This window comes from Cebus imitator, unplaced genomic scaffold (genome assembly GCF_001604975.1).
Source record: "Cebus imitator isolate Cc_AM_T3 unplaced genomic scaffold, Cebus_imitator-1.0 Scaffold222, whole genome shotgun sequence".
Classification (NCBI taxonomy): Eukaryota; Metazoa; Chordata; class Mammalia; order Primates; family Cebidae; genus Cebus; species Cebus imitator.
In genome coordinates, this window is record NW_016107537.1 from 223,756 (window position 1) to 246,914 (window position 23,159).

Consider the following 23,159-nt stretch of genomic DNA (forward strand, 5'->3'; position numbering starts at 1 on the left):
TTTCTCTTTTCATGCATCTTGATAGTCTTTTTCATTTGTATTTTCTCAGCGTGGCGTTGTTTATGGTAAAGCTTAGCTTTCAGACCAATCATTTTGTTTGCCTTCTTTGAACGTTCATGAGCCTCTGGACTTTCCTTCTTTCTCTTTTTCTCATGGTAATCCAAACGGTATCCATAGCGTTTGCGATATAATTCAATATATTCGTTCTGTGGCATGGTGATGGCCGCAGAGCCGCCACAAGAGGTCCCTGGGGCGTAAAAATGCTCTTAATTTTCAGGTCTCTGAGACCCACGAGCCGACACCACGCAGGCCACAACAGGAAAGCAACTTTGATTATCTTAATAGTAGCTGAAAGTCACTTGAAAGAAGTCAACAGTCATACATGATAAAACTCTCAGCAAGCCAGAGCAAGCCCGGAATAATGGAAAATCACCTTATTCTGATAAAGCATCTACAAATAATCCATCTTTAGAATTACTGAGGATTAGAATTGTTGAGAAATGGTACAGGCAATTTGACAGCAAACATCATACATAGTAATAAAATATTAAACATTTTACTTTCCAAATTGTAAAAAATATGGAACCATCCACTATACGAAATTATAATGGAGGTCCTAAGACATGCAAACATTCAAAACAAATAAACAAACAAAATGCATGGAGTTTGGAAATGAACAAGGAAAATATTTGTATTTGCTAATAAAATTTGTACATCGGTTCTTAAAGAATCTAAAACTTAATCACTAGAAATAATAACTTAGCAAGATCTCTGCACACAATGTAAATAGAGAAATATCTGTGGTGGATTAAAGAATATGTAAGTAAATAGAGGATATTTTCATGTTTATAAAAGGGAAGACTTGATATTGTTAAGATTTCAGTTTTCTCCAGTTTGACTGATAGACTCAATGCAATCCAATTAAAATCTTCAAGGGGATTTTTGAAATTGAAAGGGTGATTCTAGAATTCACATGGAAATTCAAACAATGTAGAATAGTCAAGAAAATCTTAAATCTAAAAATCTGGTATTATGTCTTCTGACTTTATTTTTCTTCTCTATAATAAAGATAGTAATTAAGACGGTGGGTATACCGTAGGTACAGAGATAAAGAGTCAAAATAAAGATCATTTATACACAGTCATGTGATTTTTATTTTTATTTTTTGAGACGAAGTCTTACTCTGTCATCCAGGCTGAAGTGCAGTGGCACAATCTTGGCTCACTGCAACCTCCGCCTCCCATGTTCAAGTAATTCTCTTGTCTCAGCCCATCTGATTTTTAAGCACAGGCAATAGAGTGAAGTACAGGTTTTTCTTCAATTGTTGTTTGTTTTGTTTTGTTTCATTTTTACAGGGAATGATGAGGAGTTGTTGAGTACAAAAATGAAAATAAAATGAGACATCAAAATAAAATTCTTGATCTGCCTCATCCAGGTAAAAATATGAATTAGAGGTAGACTGCTGTCTATATGTGAGAGGTAAACTAATGATGCTTCTATAAGAAAGCATAGGAGCACATCTGTAAGCCCTTTGGTGGTAAAAGTTTATTAAACAGAGGACACACATAAACACACAAAACAAACACAAGAGAAAAAATGACAAGTAAAATGACAAATTAGATTGCATTATAATTAAGAACTTCTAATCATATATATGTATATGATTAATATAACATTACGCATACACACACACACACACACACACACACACACACGCACACACAATTTGAACAGGAACTTCCCTAAAGATAAGATATGCAAACAGCCAATAAAAATAAACACATGAAACGTGACTCAACATCATTACCAATTAAGTAAGTGTAAATATTAATCATGATACAATTTCAGATTTATCAGTACAGATGTTTTGCAGTGGATATGTATAGTGCATCTTTGACATAATTAACTCTATCTCAGATAAAGACTGCATTATATGTTTCATAGGGCAGCTTTCTAACAAGAATAGAATGATTTGCCTAAAAAATAAAAAATAAAAAATAAAGACTGTGTCCAACCAGATATGGTCACAAACAAGCACACGCTTCCACTATCAGTTCTCACCAGAGGACTCTGTGACCATAAAAATGCAGGTTTTCAGTATCTCAAAAGGGCCATGTTAACTGACAACTGTCCCACTGTGGCTTGTGATAAGAACTCCACATCTGCCTAAGAAGGCTCTGCCACATCAGAGACTCTTCCTTGCAAGGACCGAGGGACCTTCAGGCCAGACCAGGATTGTTTTTGTCTTCTTCACTACTCTTGGACTGATTTGATAACCCTTTCTCCTTTTTTTTTCTTTTTTTTTTTAATGTTAAATGTTACATTGTTTGCTGTGTAAAAGTTTAACTTCTAATGTTTACATATTGATTAAGGGTCCTATTGTGTATGTTTTGCAATATTGACCGGCTTGTGCAGTGACTTTGGCCTGTGTGCCCTCAACACTATTGAATGACTCCTTGGGAACGCCATGTAGCTTGCAGCTTCTGTGTTTGAAATACCATGAGTAAAAGTCTGATATTGTGGAAAGACACAAACATGCATGGGCCTGGTTAACTCTGACCTTGGAGAGCACATGACAGGGCAGATCTAAGCAAACTTAACCCCAATGTCTGAGGAAGCTGAAAGGCTGAAGAAAGAGGCTGACACATCCAGTTTCTCAGAAAGAAACATCTAATAGAGACTTAAAAACAGAGGCCATGTCTGTGTCTTTGGCAGTGGGGAGATAAGATGGTCAATCACTTGCCATTACCCCTCCCAAATAGGGCTTGTATATCATAGGACATCAGTGGTTCAGAAAGAATGTGTATGATAATCAAAGAATGATTACCTCAATGTTGTTCAATCCAAGGACAGGATTTATGCTAAGTACTTGCTTTTAAATAATAAACAATAGATAAACTGAAAATCTTAGAGACCATTTCAGGACACAGGTTAATCAGAAGTCAAACCTGGCAAATTAGCACCCAAGATGTGGTTGCTTTGGCCTCCACGCTACATACAATAATAGGTTTGACAGTTCTAAGTATTGAAAAAGATTGATAGCAATTGAGACTTTTGTTACGTGTGGTTGGTTTAGTATAAATATGTTCAGAACTTCAGTAAACTATTGTCAATGTTTACTAAGACAAAATTTATGCCAACTTTACAACTCAGCACTTCCATTCTTAAGAATATTCCCAAGAGAAATGAGTGCATAAGTCCACAAAAGACAAGTACAAGAATGTTCTTAAGCTTTTTAACAGTAATATTCTTAAACCAAAAACAAATCATTATTTGAAGAATGAATACAATTTAGTATGTTCATAGAAAATTATTCTGCAATAAAAAGGCACAAATTACTGCCACAGAAACGATACAGATGAAGCTCAAAAATATTTTGATCAAAATAAGCAAAACATCAGAATACTGTATGATTACAATTATATAAAGCTTAAGAATAGGAAAAATTAATAAATATTGATATAAAATAGAGTGGAAGCCTAGGATGATGATAGATGGAACATGGAATTGACAGGGAAGTAACTTGGGGAGACCTTTGAGATGCTGGGAAGAGTGTAGATCTTAATCTGGATAGTATTGGAAGAAGGTGGGATCGGAGCGTAAATGTTTACAATATACATATAGATGCAATATGCTTATTTGATATGCTGTTGGCTGCACATACTTATATGTGTATATACTTATGTCTCTGATCTTTTTTTTCTTTTTTTTCCATTTATTTATTTTATTGCATTTTAGGTTTTGGGGTACATGTGAATAACATGCAAAATTGTTGCATAGGTACACACGTGGCAGTGTGATTTGCTGCCTTCCTCCCCATCACCTACATCTGGCATTTCTCCCCTTGCTATCTCTCCCCAGCTCCCCACCCCCCACCGTCCCTCCCCTATTTCCCCCCAACTGACCCCAGTGTGTAGTGCTCCCCTCCCTGTGTCCATGTGTTCTCATTGTTCAACACCCGCCTATGAGTGAGAACATGCGGTGTTTGATCTTCTGCTCTTCTGTCAGTTTGCTGAGAATGATGGTTTGGGTCATAGTTTAGACTTGAATTCCCTGTATCAAAAAAAAATATCTTTCAAAAATATATAGAGTACCTTCTCCTTTGTTGTGTAAGTCTGACTGATGCTGCAATCCAGACCTCCTAGATGTAATTTTCTTTGTCCTTTATTAGTAATAATCAGGAGAGACATTTCCATATCAGCTGATGGAGCTGAGGCTAAAGAGAGATAGAATGTAGATGTGCCTCTCTGACCCCTTCTACCAAAACTTTCCATTGACCTTCAAACCCTGGCTGCATCTGAGAACTGCTGTCAGCAGACGGCGGCACCAGGAGGAGCAGCTGGGGCAACCCAGCCTCACACGTCTACTTCCCTCCATGGTTTATGTTTGGGTTTGTATCACAGTGGGAGGAGCACTGTTATACTTCTGACAGTAATAAGTTGCAACATCTTCAGGCTGCAGGCTGCTGATGGTGAGAGTAAAATCTGTCCCGGATCCACTGCCGCTGAACCGAGATGGGACCCCAGATTGCAAAGTGGATGCCTTATAGATCAGGAGCTTAGGAACTTTCCCTGGTTTCTGCTGATACCAGGCTAACCAGTTGCTAATGCTCTGACTCGCATGACAAGTGATGGTGACTCTGTCTCCCACAGATGCAGACAGAGAGGATGGAGACTGGGTCATCTGGATGTCACATCTGGTATCTGATATTAGAAACATAAAAACACATATCTACGTGATGAATAATGTTATAAGAGGAACTTCCTAAAGTGCCAGGCATTAATTACTACATTGGCTGAAAAAAATTTTTGTTGTTTTCCTCCTTACCTGGGAGCCAGAGCAGCAGGAGCCCCAGGAGCTGAGCGGACACCTTCATGTCCATGCTGTGTCCTGACTGAGAGAGACTTCCTCACAGGGTGTCACCAGCCTACTGATAAATCTTCGGGGCAGTAGGTGTTGCTCTGTGGGACATGCAAATCTGCACAGCTGTGAAGATGACTTATCTCAATAACACTGCACAGGCCCAGTGCCTCCCAGGTGTCCAAAGTCTGCAGAGCATGTGTTTCTCCCTGAGGGCTACGGGACAGAATCAGCTTACTGTCCTATGTGTGGAGTGTTCTTTTGCTCTCTTCATGTTTTATGACATGCTCCTCTTGCTAGCTTTCTATTTTTGATAAGGTCTGCTAGGGAAACATATCTGTAGAAACTCAAGAAATTTTAGAAGTTTTCTCCATTTGATACTGGTGAATATTATTAAGGTCAGAGAGACTTCCATTTTGGTCCAATTCCCTGGAGCCCACAGCATTGTAAATTGTCAGTACCACCAACAATGGATGCATTAAAGTATAAGCATGAATGGTAGATAGATGATAGATAGATAGTTATTAAAAATAAATAAATAATAATAATAAAAACCATAATACTTGAAAATAGTGCCATAACAAGGAAAGGTTCTGTCACTGGCTATCTGGCATAGCTAATCTGCCATTTCCAGGCACATAATTGTCATCCTCCATATCTGAATGTTCTTTCCCACCTCTTCCATTTAGGCCACCCAACATGAGAAATTTGCTTCGGAAAATTCTCAGCTATATTCTAGCTCTGTATGCCATTATACAGTCTCATGCTAGAAGTTTCCCTGTGCTCCTTGAATTCTATTTATGCTTTTTATTATTCTTATCCAAGTTATTCCCCTTCAGAAGCTGAGGTGTCCTCTAAACCAAGTGCTTGCCCTCTGTCCCTGGGCCTACTCTGTTTCTTATAACTTCACATTTCCAAATCACCAATCTCTTCCAGCTCCTAAGAGAAAGCAGTTCTTAATGATTGGGTTTAGGGCACTTGACCAGAGCAGGTTCAGAAAGAAAACTATGCAACAAAAAGCCAGGGAATTGTATAAGATACTGGGCCCACACAGTACAGAAAGTGCACTCATATTATGGAGTAGAGAGAAAAGCCCACCTGGGTGTTGAAGCCATAGTTAGCAGAGATGAGTATCCCCACATGGGTGTGCAGGATACAAGAGCCTTCCTCCCACTTGTGCAGGATGTCACAGCTGGATGAGGATAAGCAGGACAGTCACAGGGGTGGAGACCACCACTGCTAATGTCAGAGCCCAGGGGGGTGAAAAGGGCACCCGTGCAGGAGTTCAAAGTTCAAGGTGGACTGGCACAAAATATCAAGGCTAATGAAGGTGTGTGGGGCATAAGAGGAAAGTTCTCTGCAAGACGACTTTAGGTGACAGGGACAGTAGGAGATTTGTGTCACACAAAGCATTTGATCATTTAAGTAAATGTGACATGAATAGTTACAGCCAAGATTCTCAGTTTAGAAAAAAGTTACAAATACAAAAAGGGAGAAACTGTAAATTTGGATTGTAATTAGAGATATTAGTGTAGATTCACTAATTTTTGTATAGTTTTATAGGATATAGATTAAAACATATGTAGATAGATAGATAGGTAATTTTTCCTAGAAGCAGTTACACACAAGTCTCAATAGACACTGTTAGTGCCCAAATCTTGTTTTATTGGATACCAATCGCTACTAAAATAAATAAATAAATATTGGAAATAACTGGTTTCAGGTTTAGAACAGAGAAAATATAAAATGAGACTGCACTTCTTGTGTCAGAAATTAAGGAAGTGCTCAGAAAATAATAGTGTCAAAGGAAAAGGTACTAGGAACAAGCTTGAATGGGGCTCCCCTTGGACAAAATAGGAGAATGTTGACTGAAAATAAATAATGATAGTAACATGTTTGTTTCAGTCTGTGCTGTTATAACAGAATACTTGAAACTGAGTAATTTGTTTTTTAAAGTAGGAATCTATTTCTCACAGTTCTGGAGGTGGGGAAGTCCAATATCAAGGTGCAGGTATCTTGCAAGGGCTTCCTGGCTGCATCTCCATGACGGAAAGGCAAGAAGAGTGAGGAAGGGCAAGAGGGGGGTCAAATTTGTTTTTATGACTAGCCTACTCTCACTATAACAAACTCACTCCCATGATGATGACATTAAATATCCATGAGGGCAAAGCCCTAGTGACCTAATTACCCAATATTGCTGCATGGGGAATTAAATTTCTAACACATGAACCTTGGAGAACACATTCAAATCACAGCATTCCATCCCATTACCCGCAGTTTATGTTCTTTTCACATGAAAAATACATTCATTTCATCCCAATACCACCAAAAGTCTCAATTTGGTCCAGCATCAAATCAGAGGTTCAAAGTCCAAAGCCTCATCTAAATCACATATGGGTAAGATTTGAGGCACTGTTTATTCCAGGCAAATTTATTCTAGGTATGAGCCTGTGAATTAACAAGTTACATGCTTCCAAAATGCAATTGGCCCTTCATACTCATGGGTTTCACATCCATAGATTCAACAACCATGGACTGACAATCGAGTATTCAGGAGATGCAGAATCCACAGATGCAGAGGGCATACTTGTTGTATTTTTGGGTTCTTCAGAGCTGACTGCAGGACTTGATGTCTATAGATTATGATATTTGTGGAGGACCCTGGAACCAATTCTCCATGGATACTGAGGGACAACTGTACAGCGGTGAGGCAGGCATAAGATAAACATTCTCAGTCTAAAAAAAGAGAGATAGATTAAAAAGAAAGGGTTAATTGGTCCCATGTAAGCCAAAAACCCAACAGGAAAAACAACTTTAAGTCTTAAAGGTGGAGAATAATCTTTGCCTTTAAGTTTCACATCCTGGACAATCTGGGGTGGGAGTTGGTTTACCAATGCCTCAGGCAGCCCTACTTCTATGGCTTTACTGGGCTCACTTCAACCAGAATCCTTCGTGGGTTGGAGTCTTGAGCCTCCATCTTTCCAAGGCTGGAGTTGCATGCTGGTGGTCCTACATTTCAGTGGTCTCCCAGGCTGCCTCACTTTCATGGCTCTAGTAGACGTTGCCCTAGCAGGGATTTTCTGTGGAGGCTTTCCCCTGTTGTAAGTCTCTGCCTGGGACCCAATATATCCACGACATCTTTTGAAATCTAGATGGATGCTGCTATGGTCCCACATCTCTTGCATTCTGAACGCATATAAAATGAGCTCAACATGGATGCTGCCAGGGTTTACACCTTGTACTTTCTGGAGAGGAAGGTGAAACCACACCTGGACACACTTGAACTATGGCTGGGGCAGCCAGGGTGTGGTGCAATAAAATTCTAGAAGCAGAGTCCCAAGGCAGGACAGCAGAGCAAATGCTGAGGACATATTGGCACCTCTTTGAAAACCTTGCTTCCAAGGTTCTAACTTGCCTTTGAAGATTTCTGAAATGACTTCAGCGTCATTTTCTTATTGTCTTAACAGATAGAATCTGGCTTCCTTCTGTCCACATTAATCTCTTTGGCAAACAGTTGCTTGGCCACGCCCCCGCTATTCTCTCTTGAACGTGCTTCTTTATTCTTTACATGAGCAGGCAGAAAGTTTTCCAAATCTTTCCATTTTGCTTTTCTTTTAAAGGTAAATTATATGTTACATTATTATTTTTACTCTCATTGGACTGTGACTCACCAAAGAAGCCATGCAGCACGTTGAACACTTTGTTGTTTAGACATTTCTCCTACCAGACATCCTAATTCATCACTCTTAAATTCTGCCTTTTATAAAGCCCTAGGACATGGATATAATTCTGCCAAGTTCTTTGCAACTGCAGAACAAGGATGATCCATCATCCAGTTCCCAATACCATGTTCCTTAGTTCCAGCTGAGACCACTTCAGAATGGCCTTTACCATTCATATTTCTACCAGCATTCTGATCATGACTACTTAATCTCTAAGAAGTTCAAGACTTTCTTTACATTTGTACTCTTCTTCTGAGTCCTGAACAGAATCTCCCTAAATGCTCCATTTGTAGCAATCTAGGTGTTTTTTGGCCTTCTCCTTCAAATTCATTCAGCCTCTCCAAATTTTTCTGCTTCAAAGCCACTTCCACATTTCCAGGCATTTGTTACAGCAGCAGCCCCAGTTCTCAGAACCAATTTTGTTTAAGGACATATTGTGCTGCAATAGGAGAACACATGGGGCTGGGCCTGGGTGCAGCTCCTCTGGGGCCTAGATTCCTGGAGAGCAGGTGAGGGGGAGGCCCTGGGGAAAGCCAGGTCAGGGAACTCTTTATTCCAGCGAGGGCGGCTGCTACTCCGTGCCTATGCCTGCCTTGCACCATCAATGCCACTTTCTTCTTTTACTCTTTAGCACTGATTGAGGACATCTTCCTAACCCAGATGCCAGCCTCCCTGTTTTATATCCAGGAGAGGGTTTCCAACTCCTGCCAAGCCACCACTGTTACATAATAAAAAATATCTTGAATTCAGTTAACTCTTGGACACAGATTTGAACCTCTGTACCTCACATCTCTGCCTTTGTCTAGGGCACCCCTGCCCTGTCAGCAGTAGGGAAAGTAGAACCCAGTACATCAGCATCAGTGGACTGCAGCCAGAGGACTCTGGAGAGTATTTCTCATGCATGACTACAGGCAGTCAGACCACAGTTATACGGTGTGTGTACAAAAATACTTCCTGTTGCTTTCCCAGATGGTCTAAATTGAAAGGGAACTGGCTAGCAAACAGCGTGCCAGGACTCAGGTTCAGAAAGACGCAGGTTTGGATCAAAATACACATTTTATTGTTTTCTGGGTGAGTGTAGCAGTCACTGTTGTTAGGCTTGGCCTTTCCTGTTCACTGTACTTCTCATCACTTCACATGGCCATATCTGCCCCTCTCTGCTCTCTCTGTCTGAAGCTGGGGAAGGCAGCTCTGCCTGCACACATGGCAGACTTCAGGGACTGGAATGAGCATCCCCTAGGACATCCCTCAATGAGTGATGACAGGGAAGGTGTATACATACCCCAGCTGTCTCACCTTTCAGGTGGATTTTTTTTTTTTTTTAACCTATATAGGCCTTGCGATTTTATAAATTCTTATTCTACTGTAGGAAGGACAATTGCAGGACATTCGTCCTGTAAGACATACATGTTCTAATATCTGGAATCTATGAATGTTACTTTATATGTTAAAAGTATCCTGGCAGATGTAATTAAGTTAAAGATTTTAGATCAAACCACCCCTGCTCTCTGATGAGCAGTTTCCTTGTCTGTGAAATGGAGCACTGTGGATCTCAAGCAGTGTCCACGGTGCACCAATTGATGCACCATGAACTGTGCATGTGTGGGGGGTGGGGAGAAGAGATAGAGCGAGAATGCCTATTGTTCCTTTCATGTATCTTTGAATATCTTAGGATGAAGACATTATGTAAGATATTACTAGTAAGATATTATTTTCAAATAAAATAATCAATTTTTAAATAAGTAATGATGCCTCTCTGTGCACTGTGAGATTTCATATGCATTTTCCACCATAAAATCTTCCACTAACCCATTTATATGTAGCATTTGAAAATTTTAATAAGGACATTGCAAATGACTATAGCAGTTTTCTTCTGGATTTGCCCAGAGTCCATGTGTATTAGTGTCCCTGGGCTGCTGTAAGAAATTCCCAAACATTTGGTGACTTAAAACCACAGAAATGTTTTAGCTCATAGTTCTTCAGGCCAGAAGTCCAGAATTACCTTCAACAGGCCATGATCATGGTTTCCACAGGCCAGTTTCCTTCAGAGGCTCTAGAGAGACTTTACTTCTTGCCACTTTCAGCTTCTGATGTCTTCAGCTTTCCTTGGCTGGTGGCCAAATCACTCCAATCTCTATCTCTTTGTTCACATTGCTTCCTACTGTTGAGTCTGTGTTAAGTCTCTCTCTACCTTGCTTTTCTAAAAATGCCTGTGATTCAAGAGCAGAAGATCAAACACCGCATGTTCTCACTCATAGGCGGGTGTTGAACAATGAGAACACATGGACACAGGGAGGGGACACACACTGGGGTCTGTTGGGGGGAAATAGGGGAGCGACAGTGGGGGGTGGGGAGTTGGGGAGAGATAGCATGGGGAGAAATGCCAGATGTAGGTGATGGGGAGGAAGGCAGCAAATCACACTGCCATGTGTGTACCTACGCAACAATCTTGCATGTTCTTCACATGTACCCCAAAACCTAAAATGCAATTAAAAAAAAAGAAAAAACCGCCTGTGATTGCCTTAAATGCTGGATATTCTCCCTGTTTCTAGATTATTAATTGTCATATACAAAGGCTCTTTTCCCATATAAGGAGCATGCATATGCTTCATAGAATAGAACCTGATAATCTGAGGATCACACTCATTACTAAGCCTTTTAGAACTAACTCTCAGTGTTGGTATAGACACATATCTTATGCTGTGCTCTCTCTCCCTCTTTCTTTCTATTCCCCTGCCTTTTCCATGAAATAAAAAGCTTACAAATAAGAAACGAAGTCAAACAATCTCCATTTGCTGATAATATGATTCCATGCATAGAAAATTATAAAGATTCTGCCAAAAAGCTCCTAAAATTGATAAACGACTTTAGTGAATTTTGATGGCAGTGGTGGCCTGTCTGGAGTGGCCACTGCCAAACGCTGGCTACAGTGGAGGAGGTGTGGCCAGAGCTGCATGCTCCAGGGAGCCAGTGGGAGCCAGGGACAGGTGAGAGCTCTTAACCCCCTCTGAGTTGGAGAGGTGGGAGCCCCACCCTTCCAGGAGGAACTGCAGCCCCCGACTTGCAGTTGTGGACCAGGCATTCCTGTGTTCTCCAGAGTTCAGGAAGTCCCCCTTCCACTACAGGCCCAGAAGTGCCTGTTTTGGCTGCCTGGCCTCCCCACACTTCTGGTACCTGCTCTGATTTAAGAGCAAAGTTGAGGCAGAGCCTGGGCACTGTCATGACCCAGCCAGCTGTGTGCGAGCTCAGGACAGCACTGACATGCCAGCCCCCTGCTGCCTTGGCCCCCTTCAGACTTTGGGTGCCAGCAAGCATGTAGGGGAGGCAGATTTGGGGCTGAGGGAAGCTCCACATGGGCCTGGAGGTAACCTTCAGCATGAACAGCCTGGACTTTGTGGATGACATGTAGGTGGTAGCAGGAGGCAGACAGGGTCCTGAGCAGAAAGGGGCAGGTCCCCAGTGAAGGCCTACGTTCAAGCCACAGACAGCCTGAAGCCTGGGGCCTAGGCTTCCAATTCCTTGGACCAGGGTGAGAACTTATGGTGCTTTGTCCAGGCCCGCCCATAGCAGCCCATGAACTACTCAGCACACACTTCCTCCCTTCTGAAGCCTATAAAAACCCCATAGTCAGCCAGACTCAGGCAGATGATGGGATGACCTGCCTGTGTGGCCATCCACTTCAGGTTTCCTCTCTGCTGAGAATTGCACTCATTGGGTCAACCTGCCTGCAGAAAAGAGCTACCCACTTTGGGTATTTTGAGAGCTGCACTATTGCTCAATAAAGCCCCTTTTCACCTCACTCATCCTCCAGTGGTCTGCATATCTCATTCTTCCTGGATGTGGGACAAGAACTTGGGACCTGCCAAATGGAGAGACTGAAAGAGCAGTAACACAAATAGGGCTGAAACACACACCTGTCCAACTCACCACATTGTAGGTAACAAGAAGAGAGAAGAGCTGCAGTCCTTCAGGGAGCTCCAGACCCAGGAGCTCCCTGCATATTTATACAGAAATAGATATAACTATCGTTATAAGTATGATTTCAAAGTTGATAAATTGAGGATGAACATTTAAAACTGCAATAGCACACCATAAACGTGGTCCCTTCCTGACTCCCTGAGGGTCAGGAAGCTCAGGACCCTTCCCCATGTCCCTATTGAGCAGGACAGAGAGCCTTCCATTACTGTGGACTCTGACTGACCCAAGGGGTTTTTGGGGAACACAATCAGCAGGTGGCTGGGAGATGGGCAGTGGGTCTGTGCCCTGAGTGGAGAGAAGTTTTGTTTCCAGATCCCTGACTAGACAATTCCTCTCCCCTGGGGGCTCTTTCCAGACACAGAAGCACGTGAGACTCAGTGACTGCGTAGTCAGGACAAAAACTCTTCCACAACAAATTGGCAGCTTCTCCTCTGACTGGAGTGATGTGGGATCTCTCTGCCTAGCTTTTATGGCACAGGTAGCTGCTGGCACCCTGTTCACGATGGGACACTATGAAGGCAACTCGGCTGCTGATGGCCTCAGTGAAGTCTGTCCAAGCCCATCACCCCTGACCCAACAGGCATTATATACAGTTAGCAGTAGTAGCCAGCAGGAGCTCAGAGCCAGGTGCGGTTTCCGCTGGTGCCAGACTAGGACACTGTTGAGACTATGTCTAGCCCTGCAGGTGACAGTGGCCCTCTCTACTAGTACACAGGGAAAGGGGCTAGAGACTGTGTCCATACAACACCCCAACTGGCATCTAAGTGGGAACAAACATGAACACCCCAAATATTAATACTAAGCAAGTAGTTTCCTCAGTTTGGTTAAATTCTTTTCAGAAAGCAAAACAAGCTAATTACCTGATTGTCAAGGAAACATTCATGTTTATTGAAAACAAACTGAAGATGAAGCCTGAACCCTCCCCTCTTCCTCAAGAGAGTAAGAATAGCAAGAGGAGGAGGAGCAAAGCTGGGTCCCTGCATCCATGAGATGCTTCTTGATGCTGATCTTGTTCAGAGAGGGTGGGGACAGTGAATGAGTCTTCTTGCACTGTGACATCAAAATACGCTGGGTAGATGGCTTGAACCACAGGCATTTATTTTCACAGTTCTGGTGGCTGGAAAGTCCAAGATCAAGGTCCAGCAGGGTTCACTTTCCAGTAAAGACCTTCTTCCTGGCTTGTAGATGCTACCTTCTCACCATGCTTTCACATGGCCTTTCCATAGGGGTGCAGCAGTTAGAGAGAGAGGGAAAAGAGAACTCTCTGGATCTTATAAGAACCACTAACCTTAATGAATCAGGGCCCCACCCTTATGATCTCAATTATCTTCTTAGAGGTTCTATCTCCTACAGCCACACTGGGGAGTAGAGCTTCAACATTAATCTGGGGACACAATTTAGACCCCAGCAGGAGGACACAGGTAAGGCAGTGGGGAGGGAAAGAATGTGCTTTCAGCCTCCGAGCACAGAGCAGTTTCCTCACAACTCAGCTCATGGCAGCTCCTCCCAGATGTTCCAGGTCAGACATGAGACACCATTCTAGCTCCAGGGGCTTCCCGTTGATAATGGGACACTATCACTCTTACTTTCCCAGTGTTTCTAAGACCGTGGTGTTCTCTATTGTTTATTGTGGAGTGTGTTTGCTCCTAGAGACAGGCTGTTGACATACCAATTTATGAGATTTTAAAGCTTTTGATAGTGAAAATTACTTAATAAATTTATCATAAATAATAAATTAAAATTAATATATTGTATGTGTAAAAAACATGAGGTTAGTTGAAGATCCTAAAAGGATCCTGAGAAGATAAAAACCCTTATTCTTTTCAGAAGAGGACACTTAGAGTCATGCGACTTTTATTGAAAAGACATTTTAGTAAAAATTGTCAAATGATAAATGATAAAGTCAAATGGGCTGCCACAAACATAACTTCATACTCAAAAAAATTATTTTCTAAAATAATTTTACATTTTCATATTAAAACAAATAAAAAACTGCTAGGTGTGGTGGCTTATACCTGTAACCCCAGCACTTTGGGAGGTCAAGGTGGGCGGATCACTTCAGAACTGGAGTTTGACACCACCCTGACCAATATGGTGAAACCCTGTCTCTACTAAAAATACAAAAGTTAGCTGAGCATGGTGGTGAGCCCCTGTAATCCTAGCTGCTCGGGACTCTGAGGCATGAGAATCACCTGAACCCAGGAGGCGGAGGTTGCAGTGAGCCGAGCCATGTCACTGCACTCCAGCCTGGGTGACAGAGGGAGACTCCATCTCAAAACACAACAAAACAAACCAAACAAACAAAACAATGTGGGTTTATCATCAGATCCACTCAATGGAAAATTTCTCTGATGTGTCCTTAAAGCAAAGAATATTTATCCTGATGGAAAAATCTAGTTTCTTTGGTTTTTAGAAGAAAACAGGTTTCTATTTGTTCCACCTCATGCTGCTGAGGAATGGGCATGGGTGCAGTGACTGTGAGGAAGAAGGAAAGCTGTGTGCTGAGGGTGGTCATGCCTCCTGCCCATCTGAGTGACCTCACAAAGCAGAGCCACCAACACCACCAAGGCCACCCACCTATCTCTGCATTGCCATGCAACAGACACAGAAACCTGGTCACAGTTAGTCTACCATAGTTTGAGGCTTCTTTGTAACAGCTTTAATCAGTACTCTGATTCTCCTTGATATCCCATTTTAGTTTTTGCAATCATTTATTTTTCACCTAATGGGGCCTTAACATGTGGAGCTGAAGTACCACTGAGGTTTTCATGAGCCGAAGTTCTCAGCTCAGCAGCAACCCCTACCCTGAGGTCTCCAACAGCCTCCTCTTCTGCAGACTCAAGAGACCCTGCTGAGAAGCTCATCAGACAAGCAGCACATGTGGACAGCTGGGCCACCCCAGGAGGGAGGTTTGTGTTAAAGGCTGTACCACTGTGGGAAGAAGCTGTATACCTTGCATGCAGTAATAAACCCCAACATCCTCAGCCTCCACCCTGCTGATTTTCAGTGTAAAATCTGTGCCTGATCCACTGCCACTGAACCTGTCAGGGACCCCAGAAGCCCGGTTGGAGCCCAAATAGATCAGGAGCTGTGGAGACTGGCCTGGCTTCTGCAGGTACCAATCCAAATAGGTGTATCCATTACTATGCAGGAGGTTCTGACTAGACCTGCAGGAGATGGAGGCCGGCTCTCCAGGGGTGACGGGCAGGGAGACTGGAGTCTGGGTCATCACAATATCCCCAGTGGATCCTGAAATAATGAAGAGCAAAGTTATGTACAAACCTAATGAGCAATTTTCATCATTTATCTTATATCATTTATTTAAACTTAATTTTTTAAAATACTGACTTATACCATAAAAATACACATTCTAAAATGAAAAGGATTTTTGTAAAGCATGAGACCTTTACATTTTGAAGATCTAGTCAGAACGCCAGACATTGTATATTTCATGAGACTTCTAATTATTCACAGAGCAAAATATCAAGTTCCCTTTTCCGCAGCACAGATCCTATTCCTCTAATGCAGGATTAGACTAAACATGGGATGCTGCGGAGCCCTGGAGCTCACCCTCCCATCCCATTCTCCTTCCTCATCTCCTTCTGTCCTTACCAGGGACCCAGAGCATTAGCAGCCCCAGGAGCTGAGCAGTGAGCCTCATCATGAGAATGTGAACTGAGGAGTCCTGATCAGTCAAGCCAAGGTTGGAGCTGAGCTTTTATCTCAGACTTTAAGAAAAGTCCTCCCTATGAGACAATATGCAAATTCCCTGGTGCATGCAGTGGTGTGGAAAGAGTCAAAGAAACCGGGGGGAGGGGATATGTCTCTCCTGTGAACAATGTGACATAAAATGGAAGGAAGGATCTGACTGTGACAGTTTGGATCTTGGGTAGGTCTCATTGTGCAGGACATGCAACTCTAGGAAAGCATAACAACCCTAACAGTGTAGAAATATGTGTCTTGAATGAACATGGGCGAATGCCATTCTTCTTGTACCCCTCCCAGCTAATCTAAAAAAAGGAAACATTATCCTTTCCTACAAGCACTGATAAGCAGAATGTCTACAAATAAAACATAGTCTTGAGTCAGTTCAAGAGTTGTCTGGTATCTTCTATTTCCAGGATAACTGTTCAAGGATGTTCATAGCAAGTGTTGGAATCTGCCCTCCCCTGTCGCCTGGTGTATGAGCCCCATAAGAGCACCCTGTCCAAGGACCTCATAGGGAAAATGATATGGGTCTCTACATTTAGATCCAAGAGCCCAGTGTAAATAACCAGAAAGGAGGAAAAGTTTTATTCCTCGGGCAGTGAATATAAAATTCCTGGTGACCAATTGTTCAATCTGGTATATATCCCATCATAATCATCTCACATATATCAGATTAACCCAAAGAATTTATTAAAGGAAATAGAATGAACAAAAAATAACTTTGCACTATGTTTTTCTGAGTGGTGTTGTTAAGAAAAACTCTTCCCACAGTCTTCTCATCATGTAAAANGGAGAAATGCCAGATGTAGGTGATGGGGAGGAAGGCAGCAAATCACACTGCCATGTGTGTACCTACGCAACAATCTTGCATGTTCTTCACATGTACCCCAAAACCTAAAATGCAATTAAAAAAAAAGAAAAAACCGCCTGTGATTGCCTTAAATGCTGGATATTCTCCCTGTTTCTAGATTATTAATTGTCATATACAAAGGCTCTTTTCCCATATAAGGAGCATGCATATGCTTCATAGAATAGAACCTGATAATCTGAGGATCACACTCATTACTAAGCCTTTTAGAACTAACTCTCAGTGTTGGTATAGACACATATCTTATGCTGTGCTCTCTCTCCCTCTTTCTTTCTATTCCCCTGCCTTTTCCATGAAATAAAAAGCTTACAAATAAGAAACGAAGTCAAACAATCTCCATTTGCTGATAATATGATTCCATGCATAGAAAATTATAAAGATTCTGCCAAAAAGCTCCTAAAATTGATAAACGACTTTAGTGAATTTTGATGGCAGTGGTGGCCTGTCTGGAGTGGCCACTGCCAAACGCTGGCTACAGTGGAGGAGGTGTGGCCAGAGCTGCATGCTCCAGGGAGCCAGTGGGAGCCAGGGACAGGTGAGAGCTCTTAACCCCCTCTGAGTTGGAGAGGTGGGAGCCCCACCCTTCCAGGAGGAACTGCAGCCCCCGACTTGCAGTTGTGGACCAGGCATTCCTGTGTTCTCCAGAGTTCAGGAAGTCCCCCTTCCACTACAGGCCCAGAAGTGCCTGTTTTGGCTGCCTGGCCTCCCCACACTTCTGGTACCTGCTCTGATTTAAGAGCAAAGTTGAGGCAGAGCCTGGGCACTGTCATGACCCAGCCAGCTGTGTGCGAGCTCAGGACAGCACTGACATGCCAGCCCCCTGCTGCCTTGGCCCCCTTCAGACTTTGGGTGCCAGCAAGCATGTAGGGGAGGCAGATTTGGGGCTGAGGGAAGCTCCACATGGGCCTGGAGGTAACCTTCAGCATGAACAGCCTGGACTTTGTGGATGACATGTAGGTGGTAGCAGGAGGCAGACAGGGTCCTGAGCAGAAAGGGGCAGGTCCCCAGTGAAGGCCTACGTTCAAGCCACAGACAGCCTGAAGCCTGGGGCCTAGGCTTCCAATTCCTTGGACCAGGGTGAGAACTTATGGTGCTTTGTCCAGGCCCGCCCATAGCAGCCCATGAACTACTCAGCACACACTTCCTCCCTTCTGAAGCCTATAAAAACCCCATAGTCAGCCAGACTCAGGCAGATGATGGGATGACCTGCCTGTGTGGCCATCCACTTCAGGTTTCCTCTCTGCTGAGAATTGCACTCATTGGGTCAACCTGCCTGCAGAAAAGAGCTACCCACTTTGGGTATTTTGAGAGCTGCACTATTGCTCAATAAAGCCCCTTTTCACCTCACTCATCCTCCAGTGGTCTGCATATCTCATTCTTCCTGGATGTGGGACAAGAACTTGGGACCTGCCAAATGGAGAGACTGAAAGAGCAGTAACACAAATAGGGCTGAAACACACACCTGTCCAACTCACCACATTGTAGGTAACAAGAAGAGAGAAGAGCTGCAGTCCTTCAGGGAGCTCCAGACCCAGGAGCTCCCTGCATATTTATACAGAAATAGATATAACTATCGTTATAAGTATGATTTCAAAGTTGATAAATTGAGGATGAACATTTAAAACTGCAATAGCACACCATAAACGTGGTCCCTTCCTGACTCCCTGAGGGTCAGGAAGCTCAGGACCCTTCCCCATGTCCCTATTGAGCAGGACAGAGAGCCTTCCATTACTGTGGACTCTGACTGACCCAAGGGGTTTTTGGGGAACACAATCAGCAGGTGGCTGGGAGATGGGCAGTGGGTCTGTGCCCTGAGTGGAGAGAAGTTTTGTTTCCAGATCCCTGACTAGACAATTCCTCTCCCCTGGGGGCTCTTTCCAGACACAGAAGCACGTGAGACTCAGTGACTGCGTAGTCAGGACAAAAACTCTTCCACAACAAATTGGCAGCTTCTCCTCTGACTGGAGTGATGTGGGATCTCTCTGCCTAGCTTTTATGGCACAGGTAGCTGCTGGCACCCTGTTCACGATGGGACACTATGAAGGCAACTCGGCTGCTGATGGCCTCAGTGAAGTCTGTCCAAGCCCATCACCCCTGACCCAACAGGCATTATATACAGTTAGCAGTAGTAGCCAGCAGGAGCTCAGAGCCAGGTGCGGTTTCCGCTGGTGCCAGACTAGGACACTGTTGAGACTATGTCTAGCCCTGCAGGTGACAGTGGCCCTCTCTACTAGTACACAGGGAAAGGGGCTAGAGACTGTGTCCATACAACACCCCAACTGGCATCTAAGTGGGAACAAACATGAACACCCCAAATATTAATACTAAGCAAGTAGTTTCCTCAGTTTGGTTAAATTCTTTTCAGAAAGCAAAACAAGCTAATTACCTGATTGTCAAGGAAACATTCATGTTTATTGAAAACAAACTGAAGATGAAGCCTGAACCCTCCCCTCTTCCTCAAGAGAGTAAGAATAGCAAGAGGAGGAGGAGCAAAGCTGGGTCCCTGCATCCATGAGATGCTTCTTGATGCTGATCTTGTTCAGAGAGGGTGGGGACAGTGAATGAGTCTTCTTGCACTGTGACATCAAAATACGCTGGGTAGATGGCTTGAACCACAGGCATTTATTTTCACAGTTCTGGTGGCTGGAAAGTCCAAGATCAAGGTCCAGCAGGGTTCACTTTCCAGTAAAGACCTTCTTCCTGGCTTGTAGATGCTACCTTCTCACCATGCTTTCACATGGCCTTTCCATAGGGGTGCAGCAGTTAGAGAGAGAGGGAAAAGAGAACTCTCTGGATCTTATAAGAACCACTAACCTTAATGAATCAGGGCCCCACCCTTATGATCTCAATTATCTTCTTAGAGGTTCTATCTCCTACAGCCACACTGGGGAGTAGAGCTTCAACATTAATCTGGGGACACAATTTAGACCCCAGCAGGAGGACACAGGTAAGGCAGTGGGGAGGGAAAGAATGTGCTTTCAGCCTCCGAGCACAGAGCAGTTTCCTCACAACTCAGCTCATGGCAGCTCCTCCCAGATGTTCCAGGTCAGACATGAGACACCATTCTAGCTCCAGGGGCTTCCCGTTGATAATGGGACACTATCACTCTTACTTTCCCAGTGTTTCTAAGACCGTGGTGTTCTCTATTGTTTATTGTGGAGTGTGTTTGCTCCTAGAGACAGGCTGTTGACATACCAATTTATGAGATTTTAAAGCTTTTGATAGTGAAAATTACTTAATAAATTTATCATAAATAATAAATTAAAATTAATATATTGTATGTGTAAAAAACATGAGGTTAGTTGAAGATCCTAAAAGGATCCTGAGAAGATAAAAACCCTTATTCTTTTCAGAAGAGGACACTTAGAGTCATGCGACTTTTATTGAAAAGACATTTTAGTAAAAATTGTCAAATGATAAATGATAAAGTCAAATGGGCTGCCACAAACATAACTTCATACTCAAAAAAATTATTTTCTAAAATAATTTTACATTTTCATATTAAAACAAATAAAAAACTGCTAGGTGTGGTGGCTTATACCTGTAACCCCAGCACTTTGGGAGGTCAAGGTGGGCGGATCACTTCAGAACTGGAGTTTGACACCACCCTGACCAATATGGTGAAACCCTGTCTCTACTAAAAATACAAAAGTTAGCTGAGCATGGTGGTGAGCCCCTGTAATCCTAGCTGCTCGGGACTCTGAGGCATGAGAATCACCTGAACCCAGGAGGCGGAGGTTGCAGTGAGCCGAGCCATGTCACTGCACTCCAGCCTGGGTGACAGAGGGAGACTCCATCTCAAAACACAACAAAACAAACCAAACAAACAAAACAATGTGGGTTTATCATCAGATCCACTCAATGGAAAATTTCTCTGATGTGTCCTTAAAGCAAAGAATATTTATCCTGATGGAAAAATCTAGTTTCTTTGGTTTTTAGAAGAAAACAGGTTTCTATTTGTTCCACCTCATGCTGCTGAGGAATGGGCATGGGTGCAGTGACTGTGAGGAAGAAGGAAAGCTGTGTGCTGAGGGTGGTCATGCCTCCTGCCCATCTGAGTGACCTCACAAAGCAGAGCCACCAACACCACCAAGGCCACCCACCTATCTCTGCATTGCCATGCAACAGACACAGAAACCTGGTCACAGTTAGTCTACCATAGTTTGAGGCTTCTTTGTAACAGCTTTAATCAGTACTCTGATTCTCCTTGATATCCCATTTTAGTTTTTGCAATCATTTATTTTTCACCTAATGGGGCCTTAACATGTGGAGCTGAAGTACCACTGAGGTTTTCATGAGCCGAAGTTCTCAGCTCAGCAGCAACCCCTACCCTGAGGTCTCCAACAGCCTCCTCTTCTGCAGACTCAAGAGACCCTGCTGAGAAGCTCATCAGACAAGCAGCACATGTGGACAGCTGGGCCACCCCAGGAGGGAGGTTTGTGTTAAAGGCTGTACCACTGTGGGAAGAAGCTGTATACCTTGCATGCAGTAATAAACCCCAACATCCTCAGCCTCCACCCTGCTGATTTTCAGTGTAAAATCTGTGCCTGATCCACTGCCACTGAACCTGTCAGGGACCCCAGAAGCCCGGTTGGAGCCCAAATAGATCAGGAGCTGTGGAGACTGGCCTGGCTTCTGCAGGTACCAATCCAAATAGGTGTATCCATTACTATGCAGGAGGTTCTGACTAGACCTGCAGGAGATGGAGGCCGGCTCTCCAGGGGTGACGGGCAGGGAGACTGGAGTCTGGGTCATCACAATATCCCCAGTGGATCCTGAAATAATGAAGAGCAAAGTTATGTACAAACCTAATGAGCAATTTTCATCATTTATCTTATATCATTTATTTAAACTTAATTTTTTAAAATACTGACTTATACCATAAAAATACACATTCTAAAATGAAAAGGATTTTTGTAAAGCATGAGACCTTTACATTTTGAAGATCTAGTCAGAACGCCAGACATTGTATATTTCATGAGACTTCTAATTATTCACAGAGCAAAATATCAAGTTCCCTTTTCCGCAGCACAGATCCTATTCCTCTAATGCAGGATTAGACTAAACATGGGATGCTGCGGAGCCCTGGAGCTCACCCTCCCATCCCATTCTCCTTCCTCATCTCCTTCTGTCCTTACCAGGGACCCAGAGCATTAGCAGCCCCAGGAGCTGAGCAGTGAGCCTCATCATGAGAATGTGAACTGAGGAGTCCTGATCAGTCAAGCCAAGGTTGGAGCTGAGCTTTTATCTCAGACTTTAAGAAAAGTCCTCCCTATGAGACAATATGCAAATTCCCTGGTGCATGCAGTGGTGTGGAAAGAGTCAAAGAAACCGGGGGGAGGGGATATGTCTCTCCTGTGAACAATGTGACATAAAATGGAAGGAAGGATCTGACTGTGACAGTTTGGATCTTGGGTAGGTCTCATTGTGCAGGACATGCAACTCTAGGAAAGCATAACAACCCTAACAGTGTAGAAATATGTGTCTTGAATGAACATGGGCGAATGCCATTCTTCTTGTACCCCTCCCAGCTAATCTAAAAAAAGGAAACATTATCCTTTCCTACAAGCACTGATAAGCAGAATGTCTACAAATAAAACATAGTCTTGAGTCAGTTCAAGAGTTGTCTGGTATCTTCTATTTCCAGGATAACTGTTCAAGGATGTTCATAGCAAGTGTTGGAATCTGCCCTCCCCTGTCGCCTGGTGTATGAGCCCCATAAGAGCACCCTGTCCAAGGACCTCATAGGGAAAATGATATGGGTCTCTACATTTAGATCCAAGAGCCCAGTGTAAATAACCAGAAAGGAGGAAAAGTTTTATTCCTCGGGCAGTGAATATAAAATTCCTGGTGACCAATTGTTCAATCTGGTATATATCCCATCATAATCATCTCACACATATCAGATTAACCCAAAGAATTTATTATAGGAAATAGAATGAACAAAAAATAACTTTGCACTATGTTTTTCTGAGTGGTGTTGTTAAGAAAAACTCTTCCCACAGTCTTCTCATCATGTAAAA

At 43.0% G+C, this 23,159-nt stretch overlaps 3 gene segments (V, D, J or C); all 3 read right to left on the minus strand.

Moving 5' to 3' along the window:
- Positions 1 to 4,380: 4,380 nt before the first annotated feature.
- On the minus strand, positions 4,381 to 4,938 carry LOC108318616. The segment is given in 2 exon segments: positions 4,381 to 4,703; positions 4,828 to 4,938. Coding segments are annotated over 2 exon segments (378 nt in total).
- A 10,485-nt stretch (positions 4,939 to 15,423) lies between these two features.
- LOC108281205 lies at positions 15,424 to 16,255 on the minus strand. The segment is given in 2 exon segments: positions 15,424 to 15,809; positions 16,173 to 16,255. Coding segments are annotated over 2 exon segments (438 nt in total).
- A 5,270-nt stretch (positions 16,256 to 21,525) lies between these two features.
- LOC108281206 lies at positions 21,526 to 22,357 on the minus strand. The segment is given in 2 exon segments: positions 21,526 to 21,911; positions 22,275 to 22,357. Coding segments are annotated over 2 exon segments (438 nt in total).
- Positions 22,358 to 23,159: the final 802 nt, after the last annotated feature.